Source organism: Acinonyx jubatus, chromosome B3 (assembly GCF_027475565.1).
Source record: "Acinonyx jubatus isolate Ajub_Pintada_27869175 chromosome B3, VMU_Ajub_asm_v1.0, whole genome shotgun sequence".
Taxonomy (NCBI): Eukaryota; Metazoa; Chordata; class Mammalia; order Carnivora; family Felidae; genus Acinonyx; species Acinonyx jubatus.
Window position 1 is genome coordinate 103,208,556 of NC_069386.1, and position 12,335 is coordinate 103,220,890.

At 33.8% G+C, this 12,335-nt stretch overlaps 1 protein-coding gene across 3 annotated transcripts in view; it reads left to right on the top strand.

Annotated features, from left to right (window-relative positions):
• ARID4A (AT-rich interaction domain 4A) overlaps positions 1–12,335 on the top strand; it is a 62,821-nt gene that overhangs the window by 14,298 nt on the left and 36,188 nt on the right. For all 3 annotated transcript variants that reach the window (XM_027065809.2, XM_027065810.2, XM_015071843.3), the window contains exons 6-11: positions 2–81; positions 172–266; positions 2,217–2,349; positions 4,490–4,569; positions 6,344–6,420; positions 6,817–6,983. In XM_027065809.2, coding sequence (XP_026921610.1) covers positions 2–81; positions 172–266; positions 2,217–2,349; positions 4,490–4,569; positions 6,344–6,420; positions 6,817–6,983 — 632 coding nt within the window. The remainder of the gene's footprint in view (position 1; positions 82–171; positions 267–2,216; positions 2,350–4,489; positions 4,570–6,343; positions 6,421–6,816; positions 6,984–12,335) is intronic.

A 12,335-nucleotide genomic window follows, 5' to 3' on the forward strand; every position in this document is an offset into this window, starting at 1 on the left:
GTGTTTGATGATGGTGATGAGAGAACACTGAGACGCACTTCACTTTGCCTAAAAGGAGAGAGACATTTTGCCGAGAGTGAGGTAGGGTGACATGGATGGACTTTTTGAGTTGAATAACTTCTAACATCAAGGCAAGATGTGATTTAATTTGTCTGTTGTTTCTTAATCTAGACACTTGACCAGCTTCCCTTAACAAATCCAGAGCATTTTGGAACTCCTGTAATTGCAAAGAAGACGAACAGAGGAAGGAGGTCATCTCTTCCTGTGTGAGTGTTTCATATACAGTAATATTACAGTTATTACAACATTAAACAAATGAGTCTTCTAAGATGGCTAAAATTGTTCAGGTAACTTTTCCATAGTATCTTGTATCATTATGTTAGACATTTTACCTTGAGCAGACCTTGTTCTTAATTATTCCCATTACTCTGAGAATTATCATAACTCCTTTTTCAAAAAGGGGTATTTTTGTCTTGAGTTACTTTGCCAAATTTCTTAATTGATACGATGTGCTTTTCTATTTTAAGTGAGTATATATATTTTTTAACCTTTTTATTTCAAAAACATTCCAAACTTAAAAATTGTGCAATAAACTTTCATATACTCATCATCTAGATTCAGTAATTGTTAAAATATTTGGCACATTTGCTTTATCATTCCCTCTGTGGATATGTAGCTATTTTTTTAACTTAATGATTATTTTTTATTATTACTATTTTTTAACATTTATTTTTTGAGAGAGAGCATGCACACGCAAGTATGGGAGAGGCAGAGAGAGAGGGAGAGAGAGAATCCTAAGCAGGCTCCACACTGTCAGTGCAGAGTCTGACTCGGGGCTCGAACCCACGGACCATTAGATCATGACCTGAGCCAAATCCAAGAGTCCAACACTCAACTGACTGAGCCACCCAGGCGCCCTAATGATAATTTTAATTGGTTGAACCTTCTGAAAGTATATTATAAGCATCAGACCTACCTTTAAATACTTTAAGAATAAGGAAATTCTCTTATATAGCCAAAGTATGATTATCAAATTCAGATAATTCAACATTAATAAAATGCTATTATCTAATAATGTATAGTCCATATTTTAAATTTTGCCACTTGTCCCAATAATAGCCTTTATAGGCATCCACTGAATCCAGGGTCCAACCCAAGATCATGCATTACATTTTGTTTATATGGTTCTTTTTTTTTTTTTTTGGACAGAGAGGGTGCAAGAGAGCGAGGGGCAGAGAAAGAGAGAATACCACGAGTGGCAGAGGGAGAGAGAAGCAAGGGCTTACCCCAAGTAGGGCTCAGCTTACTTGATGCGGGACTTGAACTCAGGAACCATGAGATCTGACCTGAGCCGAAGTCAGATACTTAAGTGACTGAGCCACTGGGGTGCCCTAGTTTTGTTTTTTTATAATTTTTTTTTAAGTTTATTTACTTATTTAGAGAGAGGCAGAGACAGCACAAGCAGGGGAGGGGCAGAGAGGGAGAGAGAAATCCAAGCAGGCTCCATGCTGTCAGCTTAGAGCCCGACATGGGGTTTGAACTCATGAAATGTGAGATTAAGACCCAAGCTGAAACCGAGAATCGGACGCTCAACTGACTATGCCACCCACGCACCCCTGGGCATCCTAGTTTATAGAGTTCTTAAATCTCCTTTAATCTGGAAAAGTTCTTCAGTTTTTTTGTTTTTTTGGTTTTTGTGTTTTTTTGGTCTTTTCCTGACATTGATATTTTTGAAGAGTACAGGCCCGTTTTGTAGACTGTTCCTCACCATGGGTTTGTTTGCTTGTTTAATTGTGTAGATAAACTAATTTAAATAAACCTTCACATGTTTTTTGATGAGATCCTTTCATAACCTGTTAGGAAATAGAGTTACATCTGGCATATATAAAAGGTAGAAGGATAATCTTTTTAAAAAAATGTATTTGGCACAGTAAGTACTTCATGGTGACATAATTAGGCTTTTCTGTCCCAGCTGGTGGTTGGCATAAGAGCTAAGTCCAAATCCTCATTCATCTAGTGGCATGGACTCAGAGTCACCATGGACAGCTCAGGACTACTTTGGGACTAGGGAAGTATCCATCTCTTCAATTTCAGTAAGGGGCTACTTTTACTCGAGTAATCCAGATTAGAAATTGAATTGTACATGTTAAATTCACACCACTCTGTCTCAACAGTGGTTTATGTTAAGATCATGATAGAGTTATTCTGACTTTTAGTAATGAAGATGAAAAGGAAGAAGAAAGTAGTGAAGAGGAAGATGACGATAAGCGACGTCTCAATGACGAATTGTTAGGAAAAGTTGTAAGTGTGATATCAACATCTGAGAAGACTGATGGGTATCCTGCTTTGGTAAGTAAGATTTCTTTGCAGAATTAATCAATCATTTAAAATTTTGTTTAACATGGATCTTTAGAAAGCATTTAAAATATTTTGAAAGTATTACCCAAATTTAATTTGGACTTTATTGCAACATTGAGTAATCCTACTTAGGTCTCACATACTTCACTGTTTTCCTTTGTTATTTCCTTTAATTTTCTATAATCAGTCATTTATTGGGATCTTTCAGTTCTTCCTTGAAAATGTGTGCAGTGGTCTCTTTTTATCCTATTCCTGTTACCATTTTACACTTGATTTATAGTAATTTCCTCCAAGTTCCTTTAACTGGGTTTGGATTCAGAATATTCAGGTCATAATTTGCCAAGAGATTTTTTTTAAGAGATTTTTTTAATTCCTTCATTTACTCAACAGACTTATTTGCCAGGGAATGTAGAAAATAAAAGATGAGTAAGACACTAATCTCACATTTTATTAATATTGTAATTTTAATGCAGAGAATAATTCAAGTAACTTTATATACAATAGTATATGTTCAACATTAGGACTTCTTGTCCTGAAAATTTACATTTATTGAAGGAAATCCAGAAAGTCTTCATGAAGCTTGTGCTTTTGAACTGAGCCTTGACAGATTTAAAGTTAGTTAAGCAGAGCTTCTCTAGAGGACTTAGAGGAAAACAGTAAAAGCAGAAAAGCAAAGGGTTTGCTCATGGAACTATTTGCTCTGGAAATCCATTTTGGCTAAATGTTAAACAACAATAGGGGAATAATAGGAAATAAGACTGGGAAGATAATTTGGATCTAGGGCAGAAGAGTCTTTAAAAGTTCACCCCAGGAATGTGGCCATAATTCTGCATAGAATTTTGCAGAAGAGTAACATTATTGAGCTGCATGTTTAGGAATGTTAATGAGGCAGTGGTGTGTTGAATGGATTGTTGGAAACACTGGAGATGACAGGAATCAATTTGGAGGCCATTATAGTGGTTCACAGGTGAGGTAATTAAGCCCTGGGCTGTGCCTACTCATCCTTTAAGACTTAATCTTAAGCCTTTGCTGCCATACCTCTTCCTTCCCCAGATTGGGTTAAGTCTTCCTCCTAGGTGTTTTCATCTCTGTACTTATCCTCGATGGTGTTGTTTTGTGTTTACCTCTCCATTGTGCCATTAGCTCCTTAAGGGCAGACACAACTCTACTATTTGTCTAATAATTACCAGCGTCTAACAAACACACATTTACTGCCATCTGATGTTAAGGCAGCTGATACAACAGCCAAGAATTTTTAATTATCTGGATATAGACTGTTTAATATGATAGCCATGAGTCCTACGTGACTGTTTACATTTACATGTAATTTAATTAAAATTAAATAGAATTAAAAATTCAGTCTCTCAGTAGCACTACTACATTTTAAGTGCTTAGCAGTGCAGATAACAGAACATTTCCATCATTGCATAAAGTTCTGTGGGTGGTGCTAGAGTGTAGCAGAGGGGGGCTAGTGTTAGGGGTGATAATGAGCAGGTAAATTTCAGCAATTCATTGGTAGACTTTATTTTTAAAAAATATTAAGTGCCATAAAGAATGTATAGAGATTAGCTATTTACTAATGTTCAGACATTTGTTACTTTTAAAAGTTAAGAAATTAAAAAGTTCTTAGATTTTCTTTGATATGCTTTCATTACTAAAAATTGTAATGCTCTGGTAAGAAAGGGAACTTAGATAGATATTTATTTTAAACAAATAGCAGGTTTCAAAATAGATCTTGATTCAAGGATATTTTTAAAAATTATACTATGCCACATTTTCATCACAGATCATATGTTTGACTTTTTGGACAAGAAATGATTACGTAGCTTAGAAGAAATTAAATTTTTTAAAGTGGTGGTCATATTTATATTGTATTAACTATTTATTGTATAATCTGATAACTGAATAAATTAAATATCCAGAAAACCAATATGCTAAAGAAAAATCACAAGGCAACCTTCTTTTTAAGTAATTCATGTATAATGGAAATTATTAATAATTAAACTCTTTCTTAACAAAATATAATTCATTTGAGAAGTGAGGGGGATCCAGAACTACTCTTTTTAAAAATGTATATTTTTTTGAGCAAGGGAAATTAGGCACCAATCCTGTTCTTTATTTTATATTTCAGGTAATATCTCCCAGCTGTAATGATGACATCACAGTGAAAAAAGACCAGTGTTTAGTTCGATCATTTATCGATTCTAAATTGTGAGTCACTTAATAGTATTATGGTAGGAGAAAAAAAAATGAGATCACAGTGATAGATCCTTCCATAGTCCACACTTTATTTTGAAAAGTCTGATCATTTCATGAACTGTCATTACATATTATGCTTTGACTTTTTGTAACGTAGTTTATTTTTTCCTAATTTTAATTTAAAATAACTAATTTTAATTTAGTTATGTAAAAACTAAACAATGTGTAATAATATTTAAAAAGTTTTTTTATACAGCATGGTATTGGTTTTCTCTTTAATTGTAAAAGCTTGGTACTTTTATTATGTGTACTATTTCATATTATGAACTATTAAACTTTTCATGGAATATTACTAAAATAATTATTTTGACTTTTTTCCTGATTAAGTCAGATTTTTAGAAACTTTCTTTAACCTTAGCTTTGTTTTGTTTCCCATAAAGGATGTAAAAAAAAAAAAAGTGCGTGTGTTTGTATGTATAAGTGTATATAGAGAGAAGTACTGTGGAAAATTTAATATATCTTACAATGATAAAAATATTTTAATATTCTTTTATTTATTTATTTATTTAACTAAACTAAATAGTAAATTTAAGAAATAGCAAAGATCAGGGGTGCCTGAATGGCTCAGTTCATTAAGCATCTGACTTCGGCTCAGGTCATGATCTCACGTTTCGTGAGTTAGAACCCTGCATCGAGCTCTCTGCTATCAGTGCAGAGCTTACTTCAGATCCTCTGTCTCCTCTCTGCCCCTTCCCTGCTCTTGCTCATTCTCTCTCTCAAAAATAAAATAAACTTAAAAAGAGAAATAGTAAAGATCAAAATAGACATTGTATCTTCAATAAGGCAAATATGCTGATACAAAGTATCCCATACTGTGTGTGTGTGTGGGTTGCGTAGATTGAAATATTACAAATGTGAAGCTTTCAAATTAGTGTATTTTGAGTATGTCAATCTTTAGAATTAAGGTACTAATTTTGGGGTTGTCTGGGTGGCTCAGTTAAGTGTCCAACCCTTGGTTTGAGTTCAGGTCATGATCCCATGGTTGGGGAGTTCAAGCCCCACTCTGTGCTGACAGCAAGGAGCCTGCTTGGGATTTCTCTCTCGCTGTTTCTTTCTCTAAATAAATAAATAAACATTTAAAAAAAGGATACTAGCTTTGCCTATATTGTGTCTTGCCTTTTATTAAGGATTAGGATATGTGTGGTGCATGGTTTTTTTTTTAACTTTTATTTTTTTTATTATAAATTTTTTTTTTTAACATTTATTTACTATTGAGAGACAGACACAGAGCATGAGCAGGGAAGGGGCAGAGAGAGGGTGAGACAGAATCCGAAGCAGGCTCCAGGCTCCAAGCTGTCAGCACAGAGCCTGACACGGGGCTTGAACTCACAAACTGTGAGATCATGACCTGAGCTGAAGTCAGACGCTTAACTGACTGAGCCACCCAGGCACTCCTTAACCTTTATTTTTGAGAGAGAGTGCGAGCAGGGGAGGGGCAGAGAGAGGAGGAAGATGCAGAATCTGAAGCAGGCTCCAGGCTCTGAGCTGTCAGCACAGATCCCGGTCTGGGGCTCAAACTCATGGACTAAGACATCATGACCTGAGCCAAAGTTGGGCACTTAACTGACTAAGCCCCCTGGGCGCCCCAGGATATGCATGTTCTTTTAAAAATATTTTATAGGCAAAATAATTTTGATTTTGAGGCTTATATTCTTCTATGTGTTAATATTGTCATAATTTTTATTTAATAATGGTTTCTCTCCCCTTTATTCTTCCATATAATTAGTTATTCTATAGCAAGAAAGGATATCAAGGAAATAGATATTCTCAATCTACCTGAATCTGAGCTCTCTGCTAAACCAGGTAAAATAAGAATGAATCAATCCATTATTTCATGATGTGGCTCTAAATGGCAAATAGTGGCTAAACCAAGGCTGAATATTCTCTGGTGCCATTTTAATTGTTTAGAGTTAGTATCTACTCTTATTTGATGGCTATTTTTTAAATATCTGGATAAAATATTTGTAGTTTTTAGTTTAACTTTTAATATTAAGTTTAACTTTTCATGTTTTACCATTAATATTTTTAACAGTATTCCCTAGAGTAATAATAAACATTAATAAAACATTATGATTTAGGTATGTTCAAGTTAATGATATCATTTTATAAGTGACAGCTGAATTTGAATCTAGATCTTCTGACTCTGAATGTTTTCTATTATTCTGTGTTGCTAAGTCCATAATAACTGTTTACATTTAGGGCTTCAGAAAGCAAGCATCTTCTTAAAAACCAGAATTGTTCCTGATAATTGGAAAATGGATATAAGTGAAATCCTTGAATCATCCAGTAGTGATGATGAAGATGGTCCAGCTGAAGAACATGATGAAGAGAAGGAAAAGGAAACCAAAAAAGAAGAAGAAGAGGTGGTAGGTGAAATTTTATGTTTGTAATGTAAAAAACATTTTAATACTCTAAAGAAAAATTACTGGGTGGCGCTGTGGCTTAGTTGGTTAAAGTGTTTAGTAAAGTAGTAGTAAAATTGCTACCTTTGTATATTTTCCCTCATTTAGATGCTCTTTATTTATTTCTGTCTTTTTCTAGCCCAAATTGATTTGGGGATGGGAGTTTTTTGGATTCCAACATAGTGGGTAAATGAGAAATAATTTTTTTTTGCAGATATGAGGTTACAAAGAACTTTTCAGGTTAAATAATCAACAAGTACAAACTTTTTAAATAACCATAGAGAAAGAAATGTAACATTACATGTGTCAACTCATTTAAAATGTTACCATGTGGTATAACTGGTATTATCTTACTTTAAAGGTGAGGAAAGTGAAGGTCATGAAAGTTAAGTAACTTTCCCAAGGTTGCACAGCTCAAATGTGGAGAACAGGAATTTGAACTCAGATCTGGTCTGTCTTAACTTGGCAACTTCACCTCTTTGAGACATTTCATAGTATCTGAAGGATATAGGTGATTAAAAAATCTTATCCAACCTGAGAGAATATTTCATTTGGCAATTTGATAGATTAATCAGAGAAAAGAGATTGTTTTTATAAGTGTTAATTTTTATGTGTGATATTACCGTGTCATTTAGGATATATGTGTGTGTGTGTATGTGTATATGTATATATACACACACACACATATGTATAAATATATGTGTGTGTGTGTGTGTGTATATATATATATATATATAATTTTAGGAAATCATTTATGGACTACCACATAATTGCTTATATGAATGTTGTTGTCTGTTTATACAGCAGTGGGATAAACTAACTGTCCAGTATATTTTTGGTTGTTATGAGGTAAAGAGACCTAGGGGCAGACAAAGAGAATGAGTTTACCAAAAAGAAGACCTATTTGAGCCTGAAAAATATTTGCTTGGAAAATGTGGAATGCTTGTTTCTGTTTTACATATACAGATGTGAATTTGTTAAATAAAATGAGTATACTTATATGTGATGAAGGGCATGCGATATTTCTTTCCTTTTACTTCCCCTGCAGTATTTGGTTTTTTGCAGTCTGAAATCAGAATGGCGGTTCATACTTACAGGCTGCCTACAGAGTTGCCATAGTAACGTGCTGTTGGTTTTAAGTGAGCATGCTCGGAAAGACAGGAAGGTTTAGCAGAGGCTTGGCAGGTTGCCAATGGAGGTTTGCCAGATGCTTTGAAATGGGCTGTCTTTCTTTTCCTTTCATGTAATGTCTGATTTTTATGTGGAAGAGAATGTAAGTAGTGCTGTATAACCCTGCGGATGCTATGCCCTAAGAGGGAAAGCAAATATTTGCAAGTCAGACTGAAAAATGTTCAGACACTGTACTGATTAAGTAGAAGGGGAATCTAACCATTTTGCATTTGAAAGAAAATGCAGCATATAGGTAAGATTTTTTTTCTAAAATATATTTAGTTACCATATGGATTGCCAAAAACGGGGTTAAATAAGAATTTTAGGTGTTGATGATGTGGCTAATAATGGTAGGACTCATAACCAAGCGTAATTGTTTCTTGTAAAAGAGACAGTAGGAGTCTATTTTTAGAATATCAGAGGATGAAGGCTATTTTTCTGAAACATTAGATTTTGAAATGAAAATGATAATGAGACAGTTTAGCAAAATTCAGGATTTAAAGTCTAAATATTAAATGTGAGTTTTGTATTTTATCTGTATTTATTTATAGATTATGTGTTTTCAGGGTAAATAGGCCACATTTTCAGGGTGTGAATTGTTGCAGTCTGGTTTTGCTTTTTAAAAAAAATTAGCATTAGTTAGGATCTGGATATTGCCAAATATTGAAAGAAGATTGGCCTATTTTTGCTAATACTTTTAATTGGTGTCCCTTTTAGAATGCATTTTCTTTACTCCCCACCCCCCAAAAGAAAACCCTGAAATTTTAAACAAAGAGAGTAAAAAGAGCTCTGTAGTAAGGTTGGAAAAGATGGCTATAAAATAGTAATTAGTAAATAGTGCTCTTATTACAGCTATTAATTTCATAAAAATCATAACGTTTTATTCAAGCTGTGCATAAATGTTAGTAAAAAAAGAATGAAGAGCAGAGGCAAGCTCTGTTACCTATTGTTTGCAGGTAATAAGTAAAGAAATTTAAAGATGTAAGGACCTTTGTAAGGGATAGTATTTTCTTAAAATGTGTTATTTAAATTATGAACCTGTTAAAATTAAGTGAAGAAGAATGCTTTTTATCTACTAAAAAATAAAAGCAAAATTACAGTATTAAGGCACTGAGTTGTCTGACCGTTAATTTAAATTATTTTCCAGATGGTCAGTTTCATAGCATATACTTTATTGAATTGCTTGACAGGAACTAATTCCTCTTTTTTTTTCTGGCCATGGAGGTACATTTCTTGAGTGAGATTTTGGTTGCTTTAGAAAAAAAAATCAGCTGCATTTCTTGCTCTTGGACTTAACATTTAGTTGCTGAATCATTCTAATTTGTCTTGAACAGTAATTTTAAAAAATTTAATGTACTGATAAACTGAGAAGCAGTTTAATCTACATAAAACAAAGGGGGAAAAAGTGGGTATGGTATAAAATGAATTAAAGTCTGATAAGCCAGGGCCTACCTGGCTTAGTCATTACAGGCCTTTACTACATAGGTGAGGCTAAGCTGTTGTATTATACTATAGATCATATTCTTCCTGAAACATAATAATGGTATGCTTGTCATGAAAATTTAATGTTGCTTTATAATGATCACAAAGATCTTTTATAACAGACTGTAAATCACTGTAACAGTACTTTAGCCTACAATTTGATGTTTGTAAATTTTATGCAGTAGAATCATACAAGTGTTAGATACTTCTGCAGTGTTAATGGGCAGTGGACATTGTCTTTTGTATTTGATGCTTTGAGTACCCTAAAATAGTCTAAATAAGGAGATCTGAGATTCATGGCTTTACCATGTGGAAGAGCATCTTTTTTATTTAATATTATTTTGAATTCCTGAGCATTGGTGATTCAGGATTGGAGTGCAAGAAATATGTTTTGTACTGTTATTGGGTGGAAAAGACTTGCGAGTCTAACAGGAAGTAGGTCCTATCTATATTTGATGACTGAATTTTAACCTGTTGGTAATTACATTCAAAAAAAGCCCTGGAGAATATTTTTGTGGGTATTACTTAAATGTCTTTTATTAGGAAAATTTTATATTAGAAAAGATACTCCTGATTTCCTTTTAAGCTTTGAAATTCATTGAAAAGTCCATGTAAACATAAGTAATGATGTCAATTATTCATTTACTCCTTCCTTAAATTCACTTTGGATGAATGGAGGAGAGTTGTCTAAGGATAAAATAAATAGGTGAAGACATTTTTATTAAAAGGGAATTTGACTAGTTGCAGCTGTTTTATTCTTTTGGTTTGCTATAAGTAGCCTTATGTGTTGGGCCCTTTCAAAAATCTCTTCTAATTTCATATTTAGTAATGAAAATAAGAGTTTAGTGCATTTTTATGAGATACTTTTTTTTTTGTTTGTTTAGAAGTACTGACATCCATTTCTCCGATTTTTGAATTTTCTAGGAATTACTGTCAGATCTAATGCCAGTCATACCTAATTACATTCCACTATTGCAAAAATCATAAGTGCTTGTGGTTTTTTTATTCATGGAAACTGGAATTTTTTTCTTATATGTAAATCTAGTGGTGTTTGTATTTATGTCTTTTTGTAAAGGCATTTGTTAGTGATCTTTCAAGATCATTTTGAGTAAATGCTTGGTAACTCGGGAAAATTATGCTAAGTCAATAAAATTTAAAGAAAAATTTCAAGGTAATGTTAGTGTTTTAGGTATATCTAATAACTCAATCAAGTGTTTCTAAGCAGGTCCTATAAAGTCAACTTCCAATCAATAATTGAGACTTTAGCTTGCATTCAGATTTAATAACTTATTTGCAAAAGTCTTAAAATATAGCTTATTGAGCAAGCAAACAAAAATGTCCTGATGTGTTTGGTAAAATCTTTCCTCACAAAATTAGCATAAGACTAACCAAATCTGGTTCACCTAATCAGATTAATGAGGATTTCACATTTGTAGACACAATTATAGCTAAATTTGTATGTATTTACAAAAAAAAAATCCCTTCTCATACCAAAGTATTTCATAGTTGTGGTAGCATGAGAGAGGGTTGAGTGAATTTAAAGCCTTAGATGTGACAGTATCCAAACCATTGTTGGATGATTAAAAGTAGAAAGTGTGTACCTTTTCAAGGAGGGGGGAAAATTACTACTAGCCTCAGTCAAGTCTGATGTAATTCAAGAATCTTCTAATAATTTGTTTTAGGCAGGCTGTTGTCACATTGCTTTCTGAACTTCTAAAACAATATGTTACCACATAATGAATATGTCATGACCTCTTATGCGATCCTTGAAATACTCTGTTTAAGTGTACACTCTAAATTTTATGACTACCAGCATCTGCTGGGCCTTCAACACAATTGGTCAGTTCCCAGTTTCTATAATCAAATCCCTGTGTCCTCTGGCCCTGGCTCACTCCACTCCAACTTCAAAAAGAAACTAGGAGCTTCTGATGGAGAGCATGCACTATACCTCACCTGCCCGCCCTCCTTCCCTTAAGTACAAGTGATAATATGTTACATTGCCTTTTTCTATGATGAGGACCTCAATTAATGCTCTGGATCGCATTCCCTTTTTCCTTATCTTAGTCTATGAACTGTCTCTTTTCTTTCCAGGATCTCTAGCCTATTCTGTTCTGTTTCCTTCTCTCCAGTTTTTAAAAACATGCTTCTCTCTCTCCCAACCTTCTAGCAGCCCCTCCAGATACTGCCCTCTTTCCTCACCCTTATGGACCAGATTGCTCAGTTATATACATTGTTCTATTTCCTGACCTCCTGTTCATTCTTAATTCACTGTAGTGTGTACCCCCCCACCACAGCTAAAACAACTTAAGGTCACCAGTGACCTTCAACAAATTTTCTGTACTAAATCCAACAAATTTTTGTCATGATCTCATTTGACTCCTTAGCAGTTTTCAGCATTTTTGACATGCCTACCTTCTTCAATCACCTGACATCCATGACATTACATTTTTTTCTAGTTTACTTCCTAAGTGATGTAATGATTCCAAATCTATATGTACATCAAAGATGTCTCTTCTTAGCCCTAGACATTCATATTAAACTGCCAATGAGGATTTCTTATTTCTCAAACTCATTATGTACAAGAACTGTTTTCATTTTTGCCCACAAAGCAGTCCTTTCCGTGGTTGTCTCTAGTTTATTTGAATAGAAGCACATCTACCAGTT